The sequence below is a fragment of the Penicillium crustosum genome, assembly GCF_028827405.1.
Source record: "Penicillium crustosum strain IBT 35664 chromosome Unknown utg000004l_segment0_segment0, whole genome shotgun sequence".
NCBI lineage: Eukaryota > Fungi > Ascomycota > Eurotiomycetes > Eurotiales > Aspergillaceae > Penicillium > Penicillium crustosum.
Window position 1 is genome coordinate 725,750 of NW_026623125.1, and position 25,825 is coordinate 751,574.

Sequence of the window (25,825 nt, forward strand, 5' to 3'; positions counted from 1 at the left end):
CAAATAATATTATTGAGCATGATGTTTTGCCGCCATGGATGTCTTGTCTTTCAGATATTATACAGCTATCGACCTAAATACGTAGCCTCGATCCGTGCTCCGAGAATCAGCTCTTCTACAGTTAAACAATAAACAGCGATATTCCATGCTAAATGGAGAGTATAATACATATACCTAGGTAGTTGCCTAGGTCAATGAAAATCGCAGTTAGGCAGGAGTATATTTGTCCCCAGGGATATATGCCTAATGACGTCGTTGCACCTATTCTTAACCGCACGAGCCACAAGCCCTGACGCGTGGCTGGCCGAGAAGGTCCGTAGAAAAAAGAATTGCCACGGAACAAGAATCCAACTGAGCAATAAGAAGACATCACAATAAATCATTTCTTAGTAACCGGGTAAATTGATGTCCAATTCGCCCCCTAAGGCAGCAACGGAACCAGAAAAAGGGACCCTGTTGTGGCGCAGCTGTTTGCTTCGGTTTGACTTGCTGTACGTAAGTCCGCCCAGTCACTCTTCCAAGGTTCCCTCTTACCAATTACCTAGAATTGGTTCTAGACTATTTCCTATTCACTTTCAATTCTTGACTCTCAACTTGTCACTAGAATTCCCCCATTCGGTTGGCAGGTCAGATTTCACATTTGTCGCCTGGGCGCGAGATCCCCCGAGAGGTTGACACAAGATGGTAGGTGGCCTACTTGCACAATGACCAGATAAGAACCAAACTGACCCTGTGGTTACGGTATAGGGTCAGTCACGACGCCCCGTTGGCGGCGAAAAGAAGAGTCGCTTTGGGCGCTCCAAAGCAGTCGCAGATGTTGGCGATGGCCGGCAGGCGGGGGGAAAGCCGAAGGTCAGGAAGGCCGCCTTCGAGAGCAGCAAGAAGAAGGAGATCGGTGTATCAGATCTTACTCTGCTCAGCAAAATCTCCAACGAGGCCATCAACGACAATTTGAAGCTCCGGTTCGAGCACGACGAGATTTATGTAAGGGATAGCTCTCGCACGCGGACTGCGGGGTTGTGCGCGAACACGAGTACAGGCTAACGGAGGACTATTAGACTTATATTGGCCATGTGTTGGTCTCAGTCAACCCTTTCCGAGACTGTGAGTTGCTCCGCGAAGAGGATTTGGTTTCCTGTTTGCTAACAGACTTCCGAGCATTACAGTGGGTATCTACACAGATAGTGTCCTCGATTCGTATCGCGGCAAGAACCGCCTCGAAGTTCCTCCCCATGTATTCGGAGTCGCCGAATCCGCATACTACAATATGAAATCCTACAAGGACAACCAGTGTGTCATCATTTCTGGAGAGTCTGGTGCGGGAAAGACCGAGGCCGCGAAGCGCATCATGCAATACATTGCCAGTGTATCCGGTGGCGGTGATTCATCTATTCAACAGACTAAAGACATGGTATTGGCCACGAACCCGTTGCTGGAGTCATTCGGTAATGCGAAGACGTTACGCAACAACAACTCGTCCCGATTCGGAAAGTACCTAGAATTGGAGTTCAATGCCAACGGTGAGCCGGTGGGAGCCAACATTACAAATTATCTGCTGGAGAAGTCGCGAGTTGTGGGACAAATTACGAATGAGCGAAATTTCCACATCTTCTACCAACTCACAAAGGGTGCCCCACAGAAGTACCGCGACAGTTTCGGTCTTCAGCAACCCCAGTCTTACCTCTATACGAGCCGTTCCAAGTGTTTCGATGTGCCAGGAATCGATGATGTTGCTGAGTTCAAGGATACACTGGATGCGATGAGGGTGATTGGAATGAGCGATGGGGAGCAGGACAATGTGTTCCGCATGTTAGCAGCTATTCTATGGATTGGAAATGTCCAATTCAGCGAAGACGACTCTGGCAATGCTACTATTAGCGACCAGTCAGTTGTTGATTTCGTCGCCTACCTGCTAGAGGTGGATTCCGCTCAAGTGAACAAAGCTTTGACTATTCGTCTGATGGAGACTGCCCGAGGAGGACGCAGGGGCTCCATATATGAAGTGCCGCTGAACAGAGTCCAAGCTTCCGCCGTTCGGGACGCTTTGGCCAAGGCAATTTATTTCAATTTGTTCGATTGGATTGTGGAGCGCGTCAACCAGTCCCTGACTGCTCGCGGTTCTATCACCAATTCGATTGGTATCTTGGATATTTACGGATTCGAAATCTTCGAGAAGAACTCTTTCGAGCAGTTGTGTATTAACTATGTCAATGAAAAGCTGCAGCAGATTTTCATTCAATTGACACTCAAGGCAGAACAAGATGAATATGCCCGCGAGCAGATCAAGTGGACTCCTATTGAATACTTTGACAACAAGGTGGTTTGCTCGTTGATTGAGGACAAGCGCCCCCCCTGGTGTCTTCGCCGCTTTGAACGATGCCTGTGCAACTGCTCACGCTGATTCCGGAGCGGCCGATCAGACTTTCGTTGGCAGGCTTAACTTCCTGTCCCAGAACCCCAACTTCGAAGGTCGCCAGGGTCAGTTCATCATCAAGCACTATGCTGGTGATGTCAGTTACGCTGTGGAGGGAATGACAGATAAAAACAAGGATCAGTTGTTGAAGGACCTGTTGAACCTTGCCCAATCTAGCAGCAACGAATTCGTGCACTCGCTATTCCCCAACCAGGTCAACCAGGATGACAAGCGTCGCCCACCCACTGCCGGTGACAAGATCAAGGCATCCGCGAATGACCTTGTGGCCACACTCATGAAGGCGCAGCCATCTTATATCCGTACAATCAAACCGAACGATAACAAGGCCCCCAGGGAGTACAACCACGGCAACGTCCTGCACCAGATCAAGTACCTGGGTCTCCAGGAGAACGTCCGCATTCGACGTGCTGGCTTTGCCTACCGTCAGACCTTCGACAAGTTCACCGAGCGATTCTACCTCTTGTCCCCGAAGACTTCGTATGCTGGTGACTACACATGGACGGGTGATGTGGAATCCGGCGCGAAGCAAATCTTGAAGGATACCCGGATCCCTGCCGAGGAGTACCAGATGGGTATCACAAAGGTTTTCGTCAAGACTCCTGAGACGCTGTTCGCATTGGAAGCCATGCGAGATAAATACTGGCACAACATGGCTATCCGAATTCAACGTGCTTGGAGAAACTACCTCCGTTACCGCATCGAATGTGCGATCCGTATCCAGCGCTTCTGGCGCCGCATGACGGGTGGACTCGAAATAATCAAGGTTCGTGATCAGGGACACCAGGTACTCCAGGGCCGCAAGGAACGCCGGAGAATGAGTCTTCTCGGTTCTCGTCGCTTCCTGGGCGATTATCTCGGTGTCGGGAATACCGGTGGTCCTGGTGAAATGATCCGCAACGGTGCAGGCATCAGCGGTTCCGATGATGTTATTTTCTCTTGTCGTGCCGAGCTTTTGGTGTCCAAGTTCGGTCGTTCTAGCAAACCTGTTCCCCGGATCCTTGTCTTGACGAGTCGGCATGTCTATATTGTTGCACAGAGCATCGAAAACAACCAGCTTCTCATTTCAGCGGAACGAACCATTCCGGTTGGAGCCATCAAGAGTGTCAGCACCTCGAATCTCAAGGACGACTGGTTCTCGCTGGTTGTTGGGGCCCAAGAACCTGATCCGCTAATCAACTGTATCTTCAAAACCGAATTCTTCACTCATCTCACCACCGTCCTACGTGGCTCCCTCACTTTGAAGATCGGAGAAACCATTGAATACCACAAGAAGCCTGGCAAGCTGGCGACCGTCAAGGCAGTCAAAGATCCAGCTGCTGGAAACGTTGACAGCTACAAAAGCAGCACAATTCATACTAGTGCTGGTGAGCCTCCAAACTCTGTCTCAAAACCCACTCCACGGGCGAAGGCAGTTGCTGCTCGCCCGGTTACAAAGGGCAAGCTACTTCGTCCTGGTGGCCCCGGTGGCGGCCCTTCGAAATTGTCTCAGGCGGCTCGCCGACCTGTCCCTGCCGCCCAGCCTCTGCCCCGGTCTACCCCACAGCCTGCCGCGGTACCGCAGCCTGCTGCCCAGCCGCATGTTGTACCTCAACCTCGCATCGTGCCTCAGCCCGTGGCTACTGTCGCCGCTGCACACTCTCGCAACGAATCTTATAGTTCTGTGAGGTCTTCTGGCTCCGCGAGGGCTCCTCCACCACCTCCCCCTGCTGCACCACCTCCGGCCTCTCGAAAGCCCTCCGCAAAGGTCAAGTATGACTACAGCAGCGACCGGGCCAATGAGCTTTCCATTACCAAGGGCGAAATTGTCGAGATTGTATCCAAGGAAGGAAATGGTACGTACCCACATCATACTTCGTTTTGATCATAACTAACTTGTCCTAGGATGGTGGCTGTGTAAGAACACAACAACCTCGGCGCAAGGATGGACACCCGAGTCCTACCTCGAAGAAGTAGCCGTGGCTCCCGCACCAAAGCCCATCCCACCCCCACCTCCCGTGGCACCCCGCGCAACCCCCAGCCCTATTCCAAACGGCGCTGGAGCAGCTGCAGCTGCCAAGACCAAGCCCGCCCCACCCGCTCCCCCCGCGAAGCGACCCAACATGGCCGGACGCAAGCCCGCGCCCCCGCCCGCTCCCCGTGATAGCGCCGTGAGCATGCAATCCGGCGACTCATCAGGCGCCAGCGGCCGCGGCACGCCTAACAGCGCATCGAACGCCAGTCTCGCAGGTGGTTTGGCCGAGGCACTGCGGGCACGACAAAGCGCGATGCAGGGTAAACACGACGACGACGATGAGTGGTAGAGTTGAGAAGTGCATTGTTTATGGTCGGTCGCGGTGTTGGACATTTCTGCGCTTAGCGTTGACCTTTTGCGTTTGTTTATGTTTGTGAGGGGCCGTGGCATGTGCATGTGCAGGTCAGCGAGTCATTGTTTTTCTTCCATTGTCATTACATGCTACAGTACAGCCGAGTTCAATATATACCGTTTCGCGTGAATCAAAATCATACGGGAAGTTGTTGTGTTATTCTGGATGCTATTCGAATCTCAACCTACAATAACATGCGCATATATTCTAATTGCGTACTCCCTTTCATGCCTCTAATCAGAAGATTCATTCAGGTCTACTAACTCCGCTGCCTTAGCTATAATTATCTCCGCCGACCAAGACCTAGGTAGACCAGTTAAGATTGGCAAGAAATCCGGACTTGTTCCTTCCCCTGGTGATAGGGGACTAGTTCATGTTCTTCTTCAGAGACTTCCCCCATTCACCCCATTCTTCAATCCCTAAGGAGCCTCATCAGCCGCAGAAGAAGCCAGACAAGAAATAAAGTAAGCAACAAGCAAGTAACCAGTATCGTGGGGAATTAATCATGACTTTATAACTCGAGGTACTCCCAGCCGAGCCTTTGTCAGTAAAACAATGAGAGAATATTTTCATCTGCGCTTTTCGAATAAACCCGGGTGATATGGCAACGTAACTTTCAACTTGCATATTAAAGAGGCATTTTACCATTTTACCATGCTTGTCCGGTAATGCAGGCCGGTGATGCAATCTCCCATAAAAGATAATTCATTGGTTGACTCATTGACTCATGCATTGCCCTATGGTAAACTATATTGTGCGAGTCATTCGTAGCGATATCAACTGATTGAAACTGCAGTATCTGAAGATATTGGAAGATCGGCAACATTCTTCACCTAATGGGTAACATGCAAGAAAGCAAGGGACTTGGAGCCAATCACGATAGGTCCACTAGTTGAGCGATATTCTCTATATCACATGTATATGAAGATGATTTCTGCATTGTCTAAAAGATCATTAGTACGGAGTGCGGAGTAGATAGAAACCCTTGAGACCCTAACTGCATGAGAAATATTTGTCACGGTATCGAATTATTAGCTTGGTTAAATGATAATAACCAGGATAGTGACCTACTTATGCTAAATGAGGAACCTGTTTTCCTACCTGAAAGCTAAAGCAGGCTAACCCTATTGCATCAGCCACGTTGCATAAGAAAGCCGCTAGATTATATGCTTAGATATTGTTAATTTACAAAATACTACCTCGATCATGCACATGCTAGGTTTATCGAATTTTCTTCAAATTCTACGGAACGTCGGCGATCCTTCACATGAACACAACGGATCTGCGGGCATGCTGCAAAGGAAAGCATAGATCGGCGGTGTTCTATTTAGTTTCAAATCCCATCTCTGTAAGGTGTGGTCTCTCTTAACAGCAGCGGTAGTTCTATTGTTTAATACCTACAGATATCCATCTCCCGCTCGCTCCGTATCTCTCTCACTCATTTCCCCAGCACATAGTTAATACCTTGTGTCTTTTCAAGTAGCAACTCGCTCCCGTCTTTGTTGGACATCACGATTCCGAGCTCGGTTTCGATCTCATCAAACCATGTCAGTCCAGCCTGAAAAAGACGGATTTCTCCTAGAATCGCCCTCACTGGTGCCTATAACTGGGCCTGAGGCATATGAAGCCCAGGAACGCGCACTGGAGCAACCGATAACCCCTCCACCACCACCAAATGGAGGAGTTGTTGCCTGGCTTCAGGTAGCAGGGGCATTCTTTCTGTTTTTTAATTCTTGGTAAGCTCAGTTGTGGTGCCTTTGTTACCGTATTGCCGTTCATCTCACACTTTAATGTATAGGGGAGTGGTGAATACCTTTGGTGTATTCCAGAGCTACTATGAAGAAACTCTCCTCCCTGGCCACTCGCCATCCTCCATTTCTTGGATTGGCACCATGCAAGGTTTCCTTCTCTTTTTGGTGGGAGTTATTGTTGGCCCTATTTTCGATAAGGGTTATCTCAAAAGCCTCATTGCAATCGGCTCATTCCTTGTGGTGTTTGGTTTGATGATGACTTCCTTGTCGACGAAATACTACCAGGTCTTTTTGGCCCACGGCGTGGTAGTGGGAATTGGCTGCGCCTTTGTGTTTCTTCCAAGTATTGTTATTGTGGCCACCTACTTCACCTCACGGCGCGCGATAGCGACGGGTATCACTGCTTCCGGTGGTAGTATCGGTGAGTGCTCTCGTTTGGAACTAACGATAAAAACATACTAATCGTCTATAGGCGCCGTGATCTACCCTATCATGTTTCACAAGCTGATCGAACCTGTTGGATTTGACTGGACAACTCGTATTATTGCCTTCGTTGTCCTAGCCGGGCTATCGTTCTCGTTGGCTGTGATGAAGATGCGCCCTTCACCCCCTAAGGAGACTACATCAAAGATTGATCTAAAGGCTGCGTTCTTCGAAACACCATATTTTATTTTCAATTGTGGGCTCTTCTTTTCCTTCGTGGGCTTGTACTTCGCGTTCTTCTACCTCCCAACCTACTTTACCTCCTTCCTCCACTCCGATGCCGACATTGGGTTTTACAGTATCGCCATTCTAAATGCTGCCTCTGTCTTTGGGCGCATTATGCCCGGCTTTCTTGCAGACCGCATTGGATGTCTCAATACCCTCGTTCCAATCAGCTTAATCGCCACGATCTTAGCCTTTGTATGGCTCGGTATACGGAATGAAGCCGGCGCAATTGTCTTTGCCTGTCTCTACGGATTTAGTTCAGGGGCAATTGTATCGATACCGCCTACGATTGTGGCGCGGCTGACCCCAAATGTCAGCATTATTGGCACCCGACTGGGAATGTCTTTTACCTTTGCGGGTACAGGGCTGCTTATTGGTAACCCTATTGCAGGGGCCTTGTTGGACTTGGAGCACGCAGTATTCTGGAAAGCACAAATTTTCAGTGCTATTACGTTGGTCGTAGGAACCATTCTTTTCATGTGGACGCGACTACTTAAAGGTAGAAAGGAAGGGGCATGGAAGATATGACTTAGGTCAGAGAGGAACGGTTTCTCAAGATGATCATGTTGAAAATGGTCTTTCTTTGACTATAATTGATGGTATTGTATATTTCCCAAAATTCATATATGGTCACCGTGGGGGAGGGGCACAGTTCGAAATCAATATTGTCAAAGACTGCACTGGGCTTCTGCATGGCGGAGTTTATGCACATTCAAATGCCACTATTAGTTTGCTGTCCACCATGCGAATTACACAGGTTGAGGACAGCCAATGTCAACATCAGATTATGTAGTCACGTCCTGGGGGTTGAGCTGACTTGGTAGTTTTAGTGGCACACAAAGTGTGAGGTGAGATGATATGGAGTTGGATGATAACGAATTTTTGGGTTGCAGATCACCTGGCTAGAGATCGGCCTCTAGGGTTGGAGTTTTACTTGCATGCATGCTCTGCCAAAGCGTTCTTAGCGTTCTTGGGACTCACGCTGCTCCACAAGGCGAAGAAGTAGCTTGGTCTAACCCCTAGACCGCCATTTCTTCTATCTAAGTGGGCCTAAACTCTGGGCTAGCGTGTGGCGTGTGCAACTATTGTCCCAACTATTGTCTAATTCCCCATTTTCCAACATTTGACTGCAAATTCTGTTTGATTGGCTGGTCAACTTCCTTTGATCAGTTGAGGTCGTGTGGTTTTTTCTTTTGTGTATATTCAATTTACAAATGACTACATACGTTATCGTTCCTATCAATTCCTGGTAAGTCAAATATTAAGTATCTAAAATGAGTCTTACAATCCGGTGCGAAGTGGTCGAGATCGGTCTGCATGCAGCATCATGCATGAAGATATCGGAAACCATTCCCCTTGCTGCTGGCCCACAATTCAGTTCCTCCCATAGTATCATGTAGGGCTGTTACACAGATTTTAATATTTCATCCTACTATTCTCGAAGAAGTTTAATTGGAGGATCGAATGCATAAACTTTCTCGAAGTCATCCCCACGTCAGCGATCCATTCTTGAAATGGTCTGCAGAGCAGACGGCCGATCACTCGGCAGAATTGACCGGCTTTTTATATTTATCTACCTGGTCACCATTCTTTGACCTGGCATTGCTACTGGCACAGGCTGAACCGTATACTGCCTTCCAAAAAGTACCCAACCAGATAAGATGAGGATACTCTGTCTCCATGGGTACGGCACAAGCCCCGATATCATGAAGGCCAACATGTCAAAGTTGATGAAAGTATGTGATCCTAGCTGGGAGTTTTATTTTCTGGGCGGGAAAGTAATTTGTCAACCCGATCCCGGTGGTGAGTTCATCGTAGCCAAAATTTCTAGCTGATGTTGCGTAAACATTAACAAATCCGTCAGGCATTCCGCCCTCAGTCCCTGGCCCATATCTCTGCTACTCGGCAGACTTTGACCCTGTCAGCATGAGGGCCGCCCATGCTTTGGTTGAAGAAGCATTTCAGAACCAAGGACCCTTCGATGGGGTCTTTGGCTTCAGCCAGGGGGCCTCGGTTTTAATCGCTTATCTACTGGAGCAGATCGTCACATATCCAGAAAGACCTCTTCCCGTCCGATTTGGGATTTTCTGCTCGGCAGTACCAATAGTTGCAACGGACCCAGACTACTACCGCTCCGTATTTGGGTCCCTCTCTCTAGAGGACGAACAGCGCCTTCGCTCTGGTCAATATGACCAGCTATCCCAGCTGCCAGGACCATCTCAAGCTCCTGCCAAGGTGGTGGCCGAGGTCATCGATGCAATGGAGCCAATCATCCGTAGGTCCCGTATGAGCTTTCTGGATCGTCAGCCTTTGGAGGTCCCGTGCGCGATGCATCCAGATTTGTACAAGCCGCGTCTACCATTTCCAACCCTTCATGTTCGTGCGAAGAATGATCCACCGGCGTTGAGACGGTGCTCATTGTTGGCTGAGAGATTTTGTCTCCCTAAGGAGCGACGATCTTTCGAGCATAGCGCTATCCACAGCCTTCCGCGGTCCGCAGCGGATGTGCAGGAGATGGTGTCTGAAATGAGGTGGGTGATTGAAGGGAGTCAACGAGCGAACTTATAATTGCTTTCCAGTTCACATTGGCATGCCATGTAGCTCTTGAGCCCTTCTCGGCCCCACCATCTCGCTTCCTGTGGTTTTTTGACTTTATTGCGGGTCGGATCTGAAGAGTTGAGGAAAATAGGCGACCTATTACCGGGATTGGAACAATTCTTGCATTTTTATAACTGGCAATGTGCCTCTCTATTGCATCTACCTCTACTTTCTTGTCACTTTTCCCATACCCCTTAACTAATAGAAATTATACACGTTCATACATCGGTAGCTGTCAGGACCCTAATGCATAAGACGTCCATAGATCAGGTATCACGCAGTCCACGTGATGTGACCGCTTAGGATCATAGCACGTAGGCAACCATATATCCATGGATGTATGTTGCCTACCTTACGAAGGGTATAGTCTCATATATTACATTGATTTTTATACCCTACCTTGAAAGAGAAGTAGCTACTGATTCATTATAATATCATAGAGTACCTGGTACTCATTACCATAGGGAAAGGCAAGGTGATAAGATACAAACCATAGGTTATATCCACTTGATGACTGAGAGGGAGTAAGGTTGCCAATAAGGTCACCATGAATTGTCATATTGCATACATATTTGTTTATGGCAACCCATTGCTCAGCATATATGCGTTCTAATCATACTCTCTCGTCTGTACCTTAAAAAAGCCAGACACCATCTTGCTCCAACTTCCCCTCAGCTTCAATCTTCTTCATACATTCCTTGATTCTCTGCACGACATGCTCCGCATACCCCGGCCCGAGCGGCGGCTTAGGCACACTCATATCCATTTTTAACCAAGGGATAGAACTGATTCCTTGACACGCCTGGCGCATCTCATCAACTTCCTCGTCGCCATAGAGGGCCCCTGTAAACACGGCCACGGGTGGCTTGGAGTAGTTCATGGTCCCACGATTGGGCTCTTCAGCAATGGGAGGTGCCTGCCCTTGCAGCAAGGCGGGTATTTCGACTGCTCCAGAGGTGCTGCTAATGACGTTATGGATAACTACATGGGCGGATGATGTTAATTTATGGTTTCAAGCAAGGCTGGTATTCCCTTACTTTCGTACTCGGGTAAGTAAAGAGGTTTGACAGCGTTGAAAATTTGCGGGTTGCTGCCCCCACAGGCAATAACTGGTAAAGGTGACATGGTGATCGAGATTTGTAGTAATGTAGTCGTGGTGGAAAAGGATATTATCCACTGCAGATACTGGGACATATATATATATATACATGTCATCGCAAGAGAGGGGTATACACGACGATCATGGCTAGCTGAACTTTGCTGACGTGGTGAAATTGACCCCCGCCTCTAGGTCTGACATATATTGCCTTGTTTATATAGAGGTATATGCGGAGTGTAGCGTAGCACTGGCTAAAAACATGCTTCTAGCCTCGTGGAGGTTTGTCGTTACTTCAATGACCTTACAGCGCAGTTGGGATAGGTGAAAGACAACAGCAAAAGCCAAAAGAAATACAAATAAAAAAGACTGAATAGGACAAAGAAGTTTCGCGTGGGGCCCGAGTTCCAAAGAAATTCCGGAGAGCGCCGTCTCAAGAACCTTAAAGCAGAGCCGGGCTGTGCACATGTTTACACGATACAAGAGCCCCCGCTGTTTGACTGGTCCATTATATATCCTAAGAAAGCTTATACAGACAAGGGTAGACCTTCCCACCTAACTAAATCAAAGTATTTCCATTTTGAGTTTAGATCACTCATGCTAAAACTATTTGTATATCAGGCATATTTTGACCATCCCGTCTCGTGTGGTACTAGTTAGGACAACAAAGATTATTAAGACGAAGCGCAATCTAGTTCTTAGCCCACTGTTGCTTCGTTGTCATTCCCGGGTCCAAATGCCAATGCGCTGGGCTTTCCCCAGCCGTCACATGGAAGGAAGCGCAATGCACCAGGATGCCACCGGGCCAGAAAATAAGATATCACCCATGCATCCATAAGGGGAATTGAAGGCCATTGGTTTTCTCCCTCGAATGTAACGGAGATTTAGGGGAGATTAGCACATGGAGGCTGTCATAAGTATACGATGACCGGAAAGACATAATTAAGCTTCCATCGAACTGCAACAAGCTATGCTCAAATTACCAATACGAGGCACTAGTGGGGCAGAATACGCTGACAAGTAGCCAGTTTGAAATAAAGAAGTCTGACTGGTCTGCATGTCGCTGACTCGGGCATCTGTCTCCATTTGCGGCTGAAAGCCACAAATTTGAGGGGTAGTTATTGGATAATAAACGAGGTATACGAGGTCAACTTTTTACCAAAGAAAAGATGTAGAAAAAGACAACATCATCTAGCTCTATTTACTGTCTAATCAAAAATAATTGACCTCGGCTGATAAGTAGTTATTAACCTGCATGGAGGCAAATAAAAGGCTTAATTAACAAGGGAGATTCAAGGGAGCAGTTAAGCGACCAAAAGCAATCTCCCACTAAAGTTCCTATTGGCGCTTGAAATAGGTCTAGGTTAATTTGAAATATACTATCTCTTGTTTCGAAGAAAATCCCAATAGGAATATGAAAAATCCCGAAGAAGTGTGGGATGCGATGTGCTATGCAAAACAGATATGTTCCTGTCAATGTTCTTTCTGGTGAATGATGTATGGAGAAATATAAATTTCTTCATGAAATTATCATGCCCCTTTATTGTCTCGCCTTCAGCTGAACCATCAGATCGTGCTTTTCCCACAACAAGAAGGTTTTCTGCTTTTCCCAACCGACGGACTCAGGAAGAAGAGTAATGTCAAAATTGTACAGCACCTTGGCCAGAATGAGCCGCAGTTCGTGATATGCCAGACTATTCAATCGTTAGCTCTTTGAAACTAATAAACCACTATCCGGAGGGTGGAGGACATACTTCTTCCCAATACAGTTGCGAGGGCCAAATGAGAATGGCTGGAAAGCAGACTTATTATCAGTGGCAAACTCATCACCAATCCAACGCTCAGGGATGAACTGATTTGGCAGCCTGAAGTTCCGAGTGTTGCGATAGGTAGCCCAGTGATGAACCGACAGAACAGTCTAACGGATCATTCAAATGTTAGGAACAATCGAAAATATGGAGCGAAAAATAAATACCTTTCCTGGGACATGTTCACCACAAACAAGCAACCCCTCATCAGGAGCGATGCGAGGCAGGCCAACTGGAACAGGGGGTAGACGCGCAATCCTTCCGAAATGCATGCACTGAGATATGGCATATGCTCCAGAGCTCTCATTTCGATATCGGAATCTTTCTCAAAGGCCCCACGAACTTCCTCTACAAGGATGTTCATCTTGTCAGGCGTCATCAGGAGATGATAGAGCAAACCACTTAGTGCAGTTGCGGTAGTCTCAGTACCTGCAACCATGAAAACCTGAGAATTGGCATACATCTCCGTGCGACTGATACGAAGATCCTCCTTTTGATTCATGACGATACCCCAGATGTCAGGTTTGTGCAGCGTACGGTTGTCATCAAGTCTTTTATCGACACTCTCCTGGGAAGCCTTGTAATGAGCGACACTTTGTTGCTTCAGCTCCTTCGGAATAAGCCTCTGAATAATAGGAGCGGTCCAAGGGACGTAGCGCGCCAGTCTGCGGATAGAATTGGTTTGTATAGTCATAAAAATCGCGGATACCCAGGCCAGGTTACCAGTTCCAGCTAATAGATTCAAGGAGTCACCAAAGGTCAAATCTCCCATGATATCAAAAGTCGTCAAGTTGAACATGCGGACCATATTGACTTTTGCCTCGGGGTCCTCCTTGATTATTCTGTGGAGTTTGTCAATTAAAGCATCGGCATATCCACAGATCAAGGATTGTTGTTCTCGGAGAGCCCGATCAGAAAAGGCGTGGGAGAAGTTCCGGCGAAAGCGGGAGTGATCAGGTCCATTTCCCCGGATAATATCTGGAGCTCCATTAAACGATGGACCGTAGAATCGAGGGTCCTTCTCCGTGACCTTTTTCCCTCCAGAGGCATGGCCATATATTCCCTTCCACGCCTCGCCAGTGGCATAGCTTAGCTCATCTGGGGCGATGCGGACTACGTCACCGTGTGTGGAATGTAGTCCATTAACCCATTCAAGCAGGTCACCTCTGAAGGTGTGGTAGAGTTGAGGTAGACGTGATGCAGCAGCAAGCTTTGGTCCTGGATATTTGCCAAGAGGGTTGATGTAGAGTTGGTAGTACGCCTGCGAGACTGATACCACTAGGATCTAGCCAGAGCACATTAGGATATTAGCGAGACTGGATTAATAGAAGAGAGGGATTAGGCGTACCAAAGCACCGATGACCGAGATATAGTGCTCATGAAGTAAACTTGAAGCGGATTGAAGAAACATCCTGGATTATGAGAAAGTTCGTCTGAGCTAAGTGAACGAATACGACGACAAGTAGAAAAGGCTTGGAATACTATATAAATCGAAAACTTCACCTTGTTATGTCCTTTTGGTTTTGAATTGTGCACACTGTTTCCTGCATAATCATAGTGGCACTAACTTAGCACATATTCTAGCGTAACATTACAAGGATTTATGCCACAGTCATAGTGCATTATGAGCGATAAATGTACAAGTTAAACTCGATTAGGAGTGATCTACACCCGTGTTTCTGCACAATCAATCTGGACGGTTAAGACGGGAGTGGCGTATGCGACGACTTCATGCATAACTCGGTCTCCATTTGGCATATCTTAACCCCTTATAGGTATGTGAATAGTCCTTGATACGCATAAAACTTGATTAGGGAGCGGGTTAAGCTTGGTATATATACTGTTGATTCATTCATAGGCTTCCGCACGACCCAGACGGAGTCAGGGTCGAAAGCTCATGACCCAGGCCCAACCAGACCCAGTGACAGCGGCCCCAGAAACCCCAGTTTAGGCCCAGTCTGACCTCTTTTTGCATAAAAGGGGGTCTTGGCGATCATAAACCAGCAAATCAGCTAAATTATGTACATAATTAGCGTGTTTGTATAGTTTGTACCCTCATTTGGGGGCCCCCAGACCCAGTATTCTGTTTAAGAATCTGGAGATCCAAATTGAAAATATTACTGCTATCTACACCAACGAGGATGGCAACTTGGATTGTTGGTAAAACAGCTTTGTATTTGTTGCGGACCTCGATGGTCTTACATGGGGTTTCTCCATCGGCACCACTAGCCGAAACAGGTTGCGTCATATTTAAAATAGAACTGATCCAGTTGAGGGGAATGTAGTATGTGGAAGTGTATCCTGGCCAGGGGTTGGAAACTAATTAACCATTGTCCAAGGGCTCTGTTATGGTAATTCAGGAATCTATATTCTCTGCCGGCAAGTATTCACGCATAGTAAGGAATCAACATTACTAATATTAGTTTCCAACCCCTGGCCACGATACACCTTCGCAATAGTATCATCGGAAAATGAGGTTATTGGGTGACACAAAAGTGTTGAGTGGAAGTGAAAAGGTTGGGGAATTCTTGAGCCTAAGCTATTATCATCTACAGGGCTCATATATAATTCAATGTACTGATGAAGTATATTGACAAAAACATAAATTACAACGTTGATTTTCCAATCAATGGTTGGCAGGGATGGTGCGCCAACCAGTCGCACAGCCAATAAGTAATACGTTCCAAGTAATTCGCAACGTTATGTACAGCTAAATTTGCTCTACATGGTCTGCTGCTGTGTTCCTTTCGCTAATTTCCTAGATTGTTTGTTCTTCAAAACGTGACAAGAGCACTAAAATCGAAAGAGAAACATCTCAAGTGCCAGGGATGTACATATCCAACGAGAAACATTTACATGAACTTGCTGGCAAGGCTCAAAAGCCCACCAGAACCGCTAGAGCCACCACCCTGGTTCTTCATGTACATCTTAAGCGCCATCTCGGCAGCAGAGTTGATGGCAGACTGCTTGTCACCGGACTATAAACAATCATTAGCATCACCATCATCCACAATCAAAAAGAAAAGAATAACATACCACATTACCACCAGATCCATTCTTCTCATCAAACAACTTTCCGGCCTGGGCCATAGCAAGTCCGATAAGCTTGTTCTTATCCATACCACCATCGCTGCTTCCACTGTTGCCACTGCTGCCACCGGAGAACATCTTCAAAGCCTGCATAGCAGCGCCGGCACCAATGGTGTTGGAATCGTGGTTCTGGTTGGAGTTACCAGATCCGTACATGGCCTGGTGGGCATTAGCCGCCTGCTTCTCGTCGAGGTCATCGCCGGAGGTCTTGCGGTCCTTGAGGAAGTTCAATGCAGTGCTGAACAGGGACTTGTCCTCGCTGCTGTGGTTTTCCTGTGCGTGCGAGACAGCGCTGCTGTAGTCGTCGTCATCGTTGTTGGAAGAGTGGTGGTTGGAAGAGGAGTTGCCATAGCCGGAGGAAGAGTTGCCATAGCCAGAGGAGGAGTTGCCATAGCCGGAGGAGTTGTTGTTGTTGTTGCCGTAGCCTCCACTACCGTGGGATTCCTGACGGCCGCCGTAGTTTCCTTGGCCCTGGTTCTGGTTCTGGTTGCTGTAGCCACCGCTAGATCCACCGTAGGAGTCGTTGTTGTTGTTTCCGTAGCCTCCGCTACCGTGGGATTCCTGACGGCCGCCGTAGTTACCCTGGCCTTGGTTTTGGTTGTTGTAGTTGTCCTGGCCTTGGTACTGGTTACCGTAGCCCTGGTTGGAACGGCCCTCGTTAGAGTTGCCGTAACCACCGCTGGATCCGCCGTAGGAGTTGTTGTTGTTGTTATTGTTGTTGTTGTTACGGCCGGAGAAGTCCTCGTCGTTGTTGTAGTAGCTGCTGCTGGCACCGCCGCCGCCGCCACCGCCACTGCCGTATTGCTGGTTATCGCGGTAAGACATGGTTGGAGTAGATAGATGGAGAATGAGAGCAAGGTAGAGATAGAGTGATTTGAGAAGAAAGTGGAAGTGGAAATGCTATAAATTTAATAGCAAAACTCAAAGAACAGAATGGAATGGAAGAGCTTCAGCTGAGGTTGGACGAGGAGGGGTTGCGGGGCACTTTTTGTTGATCTCGCTGATTTGGGCGATTCGTTGTTCGATCGGATGGGGTGGATCGGAGCTAAGGTGGCCAATTATTAACCTGCGGGCTTTTAAGTGGATGTTTTCGGGGATTAACTATTGATTTTTGATTGTTTTTTTTGGCTGGCTTTGGTGGTTTTAGTGTTTTTTAGGCGATATTTCGGAGTTTAATGACGAACTACGAACCTGAGCAGAAGTTGCAGCACCGCCCAGGTGGTGTACTCGCTATAATAGAGCGAATAAGATTTGGCACATACATGGGATATATTCACGAAGCAAGGCACCATGAAGTATCCACGGATACACCATTTGCCTTCACTACATGCTACATATCCTAGGTTTTACGAAATACATAGGATGTGCATCCATGCAGTCCGTAGATGTTGGTTCCTTAATATTGTCGGAATATATATACACCGAGCCCAGAAGTCATGTGACTCGCTTCTTCCATCCTGGGCTGGAGTATACATCATGTACACATAGAATAGAGTATTGATTAGATACGATAATAGCATTCAAAAACACTGTTATTATCTCCATTAAAGCGCATGAACATCCATTTGAATTGTAGAACAAGTCAATCACGTATAATCCTCTATATACCCATCACATAAACAAATATATCTTCCAACACCCTCACGACAAGATAATTACTTACAACAATATATCATCAACAAAATCAATATCCTCAACGTATCCCTTAATAGAGAGGCTTTGTACACCAAGTACATATATTCCTGCACTGAATAGTCTTTCAACCAAGACCTCAGACGCTGGGATTGCTAGATAATTTCTGGCAGCAGCAGCCATCCGAGCTGGTATCCAAACCTTGGAAGTACCTAGGGGGAAAACTGCACATTTAGAGACCATAACTTTGTAACCTTGACAAGGGTACAAAGAAACGCTGCACCAAATCAAACAGAGAGAGAGGGGGACATATATAGGCATATATATAAAAAACCAAGAAGCAATGCAAGCCCCTTCAGGGCTAGTCCTAAATATATTGTCTATCGTACATCAGTGGCACTCGTCATCTGATGGACATCCCGACCACTTTTGGACTTTATTGTTTGAATAGCATCGTGCGTTAGTCGCAATCGGTGAGTTGAATTTGGTTAGCCACTCATAACCATCGGAGTCTGGTTTGTCAAGGTATTTAAACCACCAGACTGTCAGTCCTAGACCGAAGCAGCGAGTGCTATTACCCCGGAGTGTCTTCTGACCCTTGTCCCAGGTGGCCCATCCGGCGCTCCGTATGTTGTAACGATGCCAATTGTAGTGATTAACACCCGTGTATTTAGCCGAGGACTTTTTGGGCACGGGGAATGGCCGGTTAGTCCGAATGGGGGCGATGTTATACGTGAATGGACCGTTGGCGTAGGTGCCACCAGATTTCCAGTTCATTGGGTTCTCGTCGTTGTTGGCATCACAGCCATCCAGAATACGATTCACGGCTGTGTTGCAAGTCTTCGAATCCACATCGGCAGTACCTGCGTCCTTGATTATGGTGAAAACCACATTATCGTGAGTGTTTCTGTTGTACCGTTTGTTGAAAAGCGTCCCAGTCTCCTTGCTGTTCATGTCTGGCACGACATCTTTGCAAAACTCTTCAGTGTGGTTGTAGGCACTGGCATAGCCTTTGGATCCTTTGCTCGAGTGACAAGTGATCTCATCGACGATTTGACAGGCAGGCGAGGGACCCCTTCGTGTTTGGATATGGCATTTCTAATCGTCCAGGGCACATAGGACACAATTGACTCATGGCCTAGGTTGGTAGGGTGGAAGATCCGTCCAATGGAATCAGGCAGGATTCCCGACCGGCGTTTCTATCGCAAACTCCAATCGTGAGGCTGTCTCGTTTGGATAGAAGTGAAGATATCCAGTCCATGAACTGGTCGAGTTCTGAATGTTTCTGCTCAGCTCCCTAAATTGACGTGATATTGGATGAGTATTCCAACATCGAGTCAGATGCCTATTCCGAGTCTCGTCGATAAACGGTCCCCGGATTGTAGACCTTAGTACGTCACTTTGCAGTACCCCGTTCGCTCAGTGAGTAAACTAACAGCATGCCAGACTGGAATGGTGTCCGGTTGTCTTCGATTCAATAATGTACAGAGCGGAAAGGGCTGCGCGTATATCACATCTCAGACAGGTGTTGCTCAAATGTAAGTCTCCCATTGCTCTAGGCTTCACAGTATACAGGTTAACTGACACTACGTAGGGACCTCTACAATTGGAACCCGGCTGTAGGGACGAACTGCGCCGGCTTGCAAGCCTCCGTCTTTGTCTGCATTGGAACTGCCAGCCCAATCACGACAATCACTAGTGGAACTCTAGTACCTATCATATCCAAGAGCTAGGACCGAATTGGGGAGCATAATTTAGACATAGAATAGGTCATAGAAATTTATATTGACCATGCCAAATCCGCGGGAGCGAGTGAGTGGTCAGACCATATAGTAGATACAAGCTCCAATCTGGCTAGCTCAGGCATGGATCCTTTGATTTCTTGAAACCAGTCGTGCCAATTGTACGGGACGCAAAGCTGCAGTCGCGTCCACTCCCGACCTCCCAAGAGTGTTTCCCATGGTTTGAGGAACACCTTCCCCTTTTCAGGGGTATATAGACTATCTTGAGCCTCACAGGGCGGCATTCGAAGTAGCACACGTAGCCGGAGCACGCCGCGGAAACTCTTCTCAAATAACCCAAAGAACGCGTAATAAGTTGCCATCCAGTCCTCCTCAGCTTGCCCCGGTTCCCAAAAGCCGACAACAAACGAGATGTCCAGAGATGTCATCAGAGATGCATAACGCGGTGCCAAAATTCTTGATATCAAAAAAGGGGTGTCCATAGTCTTGCTCATCACAAAGATATTCGTCCCATAAAGAACTTCCAATGCTTCTTCATATCTGTACACTAATAAGTCAATCTTCTGACAGTGGAAGAATACCAACTTACCCGATTTGACAACATCTCAGCCACTCCATGCTGCCAATTTTGGGCTTCACGATATCCATGGGCCCCTCGCTGCCCGAAATTGAACAGATATCCTCAACAGGAGGATCACCAATAAATCCATCACAATGGTCACAAACAGCATGCCACCAGCGCCAGCGAGGCTCGCTGTGCGGTTTTGCCGATGGCGTTCTCCAAAAATACCGAATATGCACTCGCCGATCGCCCATAAGCTCAAGGTATATCAGCCTCCTGATCTCAGCCGGGAGCCGAAAGAACGAACTTTGTTGTTGGGAGCTTTTCCGTCGAGCTCCAGGGCTGCGCGGGCGTTGCTCTGGTTGGATTGGCAGCTTCCATCGATTGAATATATCGCCGTTTATCTCACAGGTGGAATCCCAGATTCCTATAGCATTTGGAGACCATTCTCGCAATTTAAACCTGGGCTCTTTCAGTTCTTTCTTTTTGCGCTTGAAAAGTTTGTTGAAAAAATGGGGTGCCATGGTGGTGGTGGGGTCTGGAGGAGTAGGGGGAGCATCGACTTTATATATTCCTAGATGTGGGTGGATGTCCCCCGGTGCGTGGCAGCAGCACTTGCTCGAAATAATTGAGGGGAATGAGCTGATCCACAGGCCCTAAGCTCGGTGGGATTGCCAACGGGCTCCAAAGTTGAGATTTCATAAGACAGCACTCGGTTTACTAGATTGAATCTATTCCAAAAAGACAATGGAAACCCAGGAGGTATGTATGCTATGCAAGTGATCGAAGGTTTTCCTAGGTTCTCGAATATATATTCTATATCCTATTCATATGCTATATTGAATCCCGTAGAAGTCCCCCATTGTTACTGGAATGGGCAATAGATTGCATTCAAGTGTTGCTATTGGCCAGGAAAGCTATTCAAGTTCTTGTTCTTCTGCTTAATTTGGACTTGAAAATTGAAATTATTCGTGATAATTTGCGGATATACATAATCACCGAATATATCGAGCCAGTAAATAGTCGCTATATTGTGCTGTCACTCGCCATGACTCAAATAGACATGTGCAAGAAAGATATGGAAAGATAGCACTACCTATACCGTATTGGATGAAATAGTGGATATAACCGTTTCACACAGATCTTGCACTGAGCGAAGCTTTGCTATAAGGGTTTGGCCAGTACGATCCAGCAACTCATTTGGATCAGCCACAACAAGAGCATGTCCATTATCTGGGGAAATAGTATCAATATGTAACCCGCGAATTTTAATTGCGGCTGTGGCGACGCGACCTAAAATTTTATGTTAGAACAAAGGAAGAAAGAGAGCCAGAGCGAGAAAATATAGCGAGTGCACTGACCTAATGCCTGTTTCAATGCATGGTACTTGTGTATTTCACGAACAAGTCTTTCCACTTGTTTTATTTCCGGCATTCTCTCTGATATGTCAGTCCTAAAGCTGGATGGACTCAACGGTTGTTGCCCTTCGGAATAGTGTTAGTACCTGTGGTCAAATAGCACATGTCTACACAGCGTAGAAATATGGATAGACTCACCAACAGGAAAGGTAGATCTAAAATAGCTGGAAAAGACATTGTGAATTGCTATACCTGTCTCTGTATTTGGAGATCCAGAGCCAATTAGTGATGTGAAGTAAATAGCAAGAGGATATCTCCAGCTCGGTTCAAGATCTTGTACAATCTCTTTGACGGCCTCCAAACGGCCTTCCATCTCTTCTGGCGATAAATCTCGTATGTCGGCAGCGTGCCAAATAACATAACGAAGGCGGATAACTTCGCTTGCCCAAACCGGCTTCCCATCTTTGAATGGAAACCCATCGAATACACGAAAATGAGGCTGTAGACGGCGCAATCGATCACCCTCAAAAAGAGACGTGGCGGATATAATCTCTCGTTTGCCCTCAATATTCAGTGATCCTTGTGAAAGGTATTCTCCAAAATCATAGCTAGGTTTGTGGCGAAGGTTGCGGAAACTCTCTAAGTTACATCGTGATGGGCGATCATCGTATTGCCCGAATGCATTCATCAGATCCAAATCACGAAGAAATGTCCCCCTAGGGAACTGTGTCGTATCTATGACATATAACTTGATATCCTCTAAACTCGATCCGTCGTCGGGGCTCAGATGCCGGTAGTAGATGTACTGTATTGCGAAAGGCAACGAGCTGGTCCATGAAACAAACTTGTCGGGGTTTTTCGCCTGGTACCACCATCGAAGATGTAAGTTGAGTGTTCGAGCTATGGTCGTTCGTTTCTCGTCATCCAGGTTAAAGAAGATATCTTCCGTAAAGAAGTTCCGGTTCTGATAGGCTGACTCCGAACGCACCCACATCCCATTTGTTGTTCCACTGGAAAGGGGGAGGCGACCCGAAACAGATACCGGGGAATCTCATCCAAGGCCGTTGGCGCCAATCCACTTCCTGCTTGAGGTTTGAAGAGCAAGTGATTTGGATCTTCAGATGGATCACCTAAGCTAGCGTTCCTCATCTGGTCACTCAGATTTTCCATCTTGGGCCTGGTGATGCTTTATTGGTGCTTTCAGTCGAGAGGGTGTAGAGTAAAGGTTGAACGGATATGGTGAAACAAGGTTTTATATAGGAGGCTTCAGGATATCCAGCTTCGATAAACCACAATACAAAAGAGGGGGAAGAAATGAAAGAAGAACAAAGTACTGGGAGGGGTCGATGTCAGATTACTTGATCCTGCCTTCCTCCTAATCCCTGTCTAGATGTCTGCTTCTAAACAAAAGTACAGTATCTGAGCCACAGGGCGAGATTTTGAATTCTGCTATAGCCAAATCCAGGATTTTGTTGGATTGCATCTGTACTGTGAAGTTGAATGGAACTAAATAGAGCACATTATAAAGACAAGCCTACATATCATCATGAATCCACATCCAATACTCTAAAAACAAAAGAAACGAATATAAGCAACCTCCAACTCCGTAGCCCAGGGTATCAGATGCAGATGAAAAGGCGCAAAGTATACCAACCCAGAAGAAAAAAAAAGAAAAGAGAGACAGAAAACAGACAGACAAGAACAAGACGGTCATTCCATCAAGCATAAGAGGCAACAACATCCACAAAGATCACAGCATCAAAGAATGGAAGAATGAAAGCACAACGGGGAGTAAATCAAAGAATCAACTCATCATGCTCCTCATCCGACAAATTCCTCAAAAACCTCAAACCCCTCTCACGTTTACTCAAAACACACCTCGAATCAACCTCCAACTCATGCTCCGTAACCCACTCACACGGCAAATCCGTCAACCCAACACGCTGGCCCCACTGCCGACGCTCATACTGCATAAACCCACCAAAATGACGGTCAGTATTCGCAACCCAGATCTCCGCGCCATCAGGCGCGTAATCCGCACCGCCGATCTCCCCAAAGAAATCATGCACCTGTCTCGATCGGAAGAGCTGCGCATCAACAATAGAAATCCGATCCGCAGGCTCGGTGCATAGGAGAGTGCGCGGGCCACCGCCGACAGGGGAGAAGCGTAGCGAGCGGTATCCCGCGACGTCGGAGTCGATGGTTTCAAGTGGACGCCAAGTGCGCGCGTCCCAGATGATGACGGTTTTGTCTTGGTTGGATGTTGCTATATGGCGCATGTCTGGGGACCAGGCGCAGGCGAAGCCGAAGTCGCGGTGGCCGCGGAGGGGGTGGACTGGACGGCCTGTGTCGGATTCTATAACCCATGCGTCTGGTGAGTCGCCGATTACGATGCGGAGACGGCTGTCTGGGGATGTGGCGGTGCAGTTTATTGGTTGGGAGAGTTCTTGATCGGAAGTGAAGATGTTTGTTTCTGTGTCGAGGATGCGAAGGTGTTTGTCGTTTGAGGCGAAAACTCCAGTTGGAGAGGGGCCTGTTCGATTGGGGATGATATCGATGTGGTTGGTGATTCCGTCGTTGAAGTCCGGAGTTACGAGGCCCTTTATGCCGGGGTTGGAGCCGCTGGTGCTGCGTAGGGCGTATTCGCCGCAGAACCCGCCTGCGATTGTCAGGCCGTGGGCTGTTTTCATAGTGGAGATTTTGACAGGACCGAGGAAGCCTGATTCTGGGTCTGGTTGGCTCATGTCGATTATACAGCGTGCGTCGCCGGTTGTTGGGGTCCAGGAAAATACTTTGGAGCTGGAGGCGAAATGGACGGTATTCGATGCGGGAGTCGACATCAGATTCCGGAGTTGGAAGTGCTCGATAGACGCTTTGTGTGAAGTGTGCATGGAGCTCGCACGGAAAAACATTTCGTTTTGTGGAAGGCGCTTTGCATGGCTGATGTGGGAGTAATCCAAGTTGTGATACGAAGTATACCAGGCGTCGCGCACGGCTCGTGCATCGGACCGTGTCACTCGTAAAGTTTCTGTCCATGGGATCTGCTGCAGATCATAAAACTCACGTCTCCATCCAGACGGCCGTAAAACCTCCTGTGGGGGTTTCCAGCTAATCATCTTTGACAGCGGACGGAGCTGCGGTGGAATTCGACTTTCAGAATGGAAGCCATGTGGTATGACGTTTATTGAGACCATCCAGCGTTGAATGAATTCATCAATAGTGAAATTGCGCTCGTATGCTAGAGGGGAATTAGCTAAGGTCTCATCTCAAAAGTCATAGCGCCTTACTGGAAGTGTGGATGATAGATGCGGGGTGTGGTCCAGCGAATTCCATTTGATCGTCGGTGTAGTTTCCCAAAGGTTCTGTAATAGACAACCCGACAGTTTGGGGATCCACGTCAATATCATCATAACTGACACTGTTATAAAAATCATCCAGATCGCAGTCTGGCATTTCGGCTTCATACGTCGGCCGATCTTTGCGCTGGTAGTAATACTCCTCTTCGTCTGGATAGAATCGGAGAAAGTCCTCAAGCTCATCATCGGACGTCGACGATGGCGACGGATTATCTTCCATGGTAGCGGACTCGTAATCCCCAACCATATCCTTCTGAGGATCCTCCATGTCGCTGGCTGGAGTGATGGCGATATTTTGCCGGCCGGCGGTGCGGTGAATCAAGTTCCGGACAATCGTCTCCATATCGATGTCGCCACTCTGGTTCGCACCAAAGACGAATGCCGGTCCAGCCGCAGGGACACCTCCCATTCCCGATTGTTGAAAATGACCTCTGTGTGCCGGCAGTGACGAACCCGCCGAGTCTAAATATCGATAATCCGGAGGATTACCAGCACTCGTAACAGCGTTGACAACTTCCGACACCATGAAAGAGTCCCCGTGCGCATTATCCACCGCACGCGGGTATTGGGACACAGCAGCCAGAGCCGCAACGCCCACGTCATGTAAACGGCGATCGATGTCGGAAGACATATCCGTCGCCGAATTAAATCGATCCGCAGAAAATATATCCGAATTGAGGGTTGAGTTCAAGGCTGTCGCATCGTCTTCCCGACCAGACAGCCCCGTAGCAGAACGATGTGGAGAAGGATTCATGACTCGGTGTTGAATTGCAGGACCATCAATATCACATGACACATGGCGCGGCGATGCAGCGGGATCTCGCAAGCGGGCAGGGTAGTCAGAGGAGCGATTCGCAGAGTCACAGGTGCTAGAATGAAGCATCGCCCGCCATGGACTTCCGTCTTGAAATTCCGATAAGATGTACCTTCAACCGTAGAGTGGGAGGGTTAGTTGCCTATTCCAGGCACCGTGCAGCAAGGCGGGACGGATGATCACGTCCTAAATGGTCAAATGGGCAGGGATGGTCGATAGCGGCGGTCGCACAACCGGAGGAAAACGATCCAGTAATCAGATCAGAGTGCACCTACGATGACACTTTTCTAGATTCACACTGGGTTTTGCTGCAGCGATGTGTCTCGCAGATGACTGCTGACTCGGAGAGTTCAACCCCACACTGCAGGCGGTTGGTGTCCAAGCCCGCGTGTATGACGCGAGTAGGGAAAGGCGGAGAACGGAAAGCGGGCGAAACGGCAATGCCGAGTTCAACCGAGAAAGACTTAGGAGAGAAGCCGGGGAGGAAAGATGAGTTGAGATCAAAATTCCACA

The 25,825-nt window shown here is 47.8% G+C and overlaps 11 protein-coding genes across 11 annotated transcripts; 4 read left to right on the plus strand and 7 right to left on the minus strand.

Moving 5' to 3' along the window:
• Positions 1-681: 681 nt before the first annotated feature.
• On the plus strand, positions 682-4,734 carry N7487_009331 (class I myosin myoA; the record flags this gene model as incomplete). Its single annotated transcript, XM_056877061.1, has 6 exons — positions 682-684; positions 748-984; positions 1,059-1,104; positions 1,167-2,286; positions 2,345-4,266; positions 4,316-4,734. The coding sequence occupies 6 exons, from the start codon at positions 682-684 to the stop codon at positions 4,732-4,734; spliced, it is 3,747 nt and encodes a 1,248-aa protein (XP_056725641.1).
• Positions 4,735-6,342: 1,608 nt separating this feature from the next.
• N7487_009332 (uncharacterized protein) lies at positions 6,343-7,784 on the plus strand (the record flags this gene model as incomplete). Its single annotated transcript, XM_056877062.1, has 3 exons — positions 6,343-6,533; positions 6,596-6,969; positions 7,021-7,784. 3 exons carry the CDS (start codon positions 6,343-6,345, stop codon positions 7,782-7,784), a joined length of 1,329 nt encoding a protein of 442 aa, XP_056725642.1.
• Positions 7,785-8,917: 1,133 nt separating this feature from the next.
• On the plus strand, positions 8,918-9,824 carry N7487_009333 (uncharacterized protein; the record flags this gene model as incomplete). The annotated part of the gene is made up of 2 exons (XM_056877063.1): positions 8,918-9,059; positions 9,121-9,824. The coding sequence occupies 2 exons, from the start codon at positions 8,918-8,920 to the stop codon at positions 9,822-9,824; spliced, it is 846 nt and encodes a 281-aa protein (XP_056725643.1).
• Positions 9,825-10,488: 664 nt separating this feature from the next.
• On the minus strand, positions 10,489-10,979 carry N7487_009334 (uncharacterized protein; the record flags this gene model as incomplete). The annotated part of the gene is made up of 2 exons (XM_056877064.1): positions 10,489-10,835; positions 10,892-10,979. The coding sequence occupies 2 exons, from the start codon at positions 10,977-10,979 to the stop codon at positions 10,489-10,491; spliced, it is 435 nt and encodes a 144-aa protein (XP_056725644.1).
• Positions 10,980-12,490: 1,511 nt separating this feature from the next.
• N7487_009335 (cytochrome P450) lies at positions 12,491-14,169 on the minus strand (the record flags this gene model as incomplete). Its single annotated transcript, XM_056877065.1, has 4 exons — positions 12,491-12,644; positions 12,705-12,868; positions 12,946-14,043; positions 14,107-14,169. The coding sequence occupies 4 exons, from the start codon at positions 14,167-14,169 to the stop codon at positions 12,491-12,493; spliced, it is 1,479 nt and encodes a 492-aa protein (XP_056725645.1).
• A 1,441-nt stretch (positions 14,170-15,610) lies between these two features.
• N7487_009336 (uncharacterized protein) lies at positions 15,611-16,673 on the minus strand (the record flags this gene model as incomplete). Its single annotated transcript, XM_056877066.1, has 2 exons — positions 15,611-15,736; positions 15,795-16,673. 2 exons carry the CDS (start codon positions 16,671-16,673, stop codon positions 15,611-15,613), a joined length of 1,005 nt encoding a protein of 334 aa, XP_056725646.1.
• A 1,197-nt stretch (positions 16,674-17,870) lies between these two features.
• Positions 17,871-18,813, minus strand: N7487_009337 (SGNH hydrolase; the record flags this gene model as incomplete). The annotated part of the gene is given in 3 exon segments (XM_056877067.1): positions 17,871-18,578; positions 18,672-18,777; positions 18,788-18,813. 3 exon segments carry the CDS (start codon positions 18,811-18,813, stop codon positions 17,871-17,873), a joined length of 840 nt encoding a protein of 279 aa, XP_056725647.1.
• Positions 18,814-18,932: 119 nt separating this feature from the next.
• On the plus strand, positions 18,933-19,213 carry N7487_009338 (uncharacterized protein; the record flags this gene model as incomplete). Its single annotated transcript, XM_056877068.1, has 2 exons — positions 18,933-19,018; positions 19,075-19,213. The coding sequence occupies 2 exons, from the start codon at positions 18,933-18,935 to the stop codon at positions 19,211-19,213; spliced, it is 225 nt and encodes a 74-aa protein (XP_056725648.1).
• A 47-nt stretch (positions 19,214-19,260) lies between these two features.
• On the minus strand, positions 19,261-20,308 carry N7487_009339 (uncharacterized protein; the record flags this gene model as incomplete). Its single annotated transcript, XM_056877069.1, has 2 exons — positions 19,261-19,762; positions 19,812-20,308. The coding sequence occupies 2 exons, from the start codon at positions 20,306-20,308 to the stop codon at positions 19,261-19,263; spliced, it is 999 nt and encodes a 332-aa protein (XP_056725649.1).
• A 572-nt stretch (positions 20,309-20,880) lies between these two features.
• Positions 20,881-22,312, minus strand: N7487_009340 (uncharacterized protein; the record flags this gene model as incomplete). Its single annotated transcript, XM_056877070.1, has 3 exons — positions 20,881-21,077; positions 21,395-22,152; positions 22,185-22,312. The coding sequence occupies 3 exons, from the start codon at positions 22,310-22,312 to the stop codon at positions 20,881-20,883; spliced, it is 1,083 nt and encodes a 360-aa protein (XP_056725650.1).
• A 626-nt stretch (positions 22,313-22,938) lies between these two features.
• Positions 22,939-25,252, minus strand: N7487_009341 (WD40 repeat domain-containing protein; the record flags this gene model as incomplete). The annotated part of the gene is made up of 2 exons (XM_056877071.1): positions 22,939-24,380; positions 24,430-25,252. The coding sequence occupies 2 exons, from the start codon at positions 25,250-25,252 to the stop codon at positions 22,939-22,941; spliced, it is 2,265 nt and encodes a 754-aa protein (XP_056725651.1).
• Between the last annotated feature and the right edge of the window lie 573 nt (positions 25,253-25,825).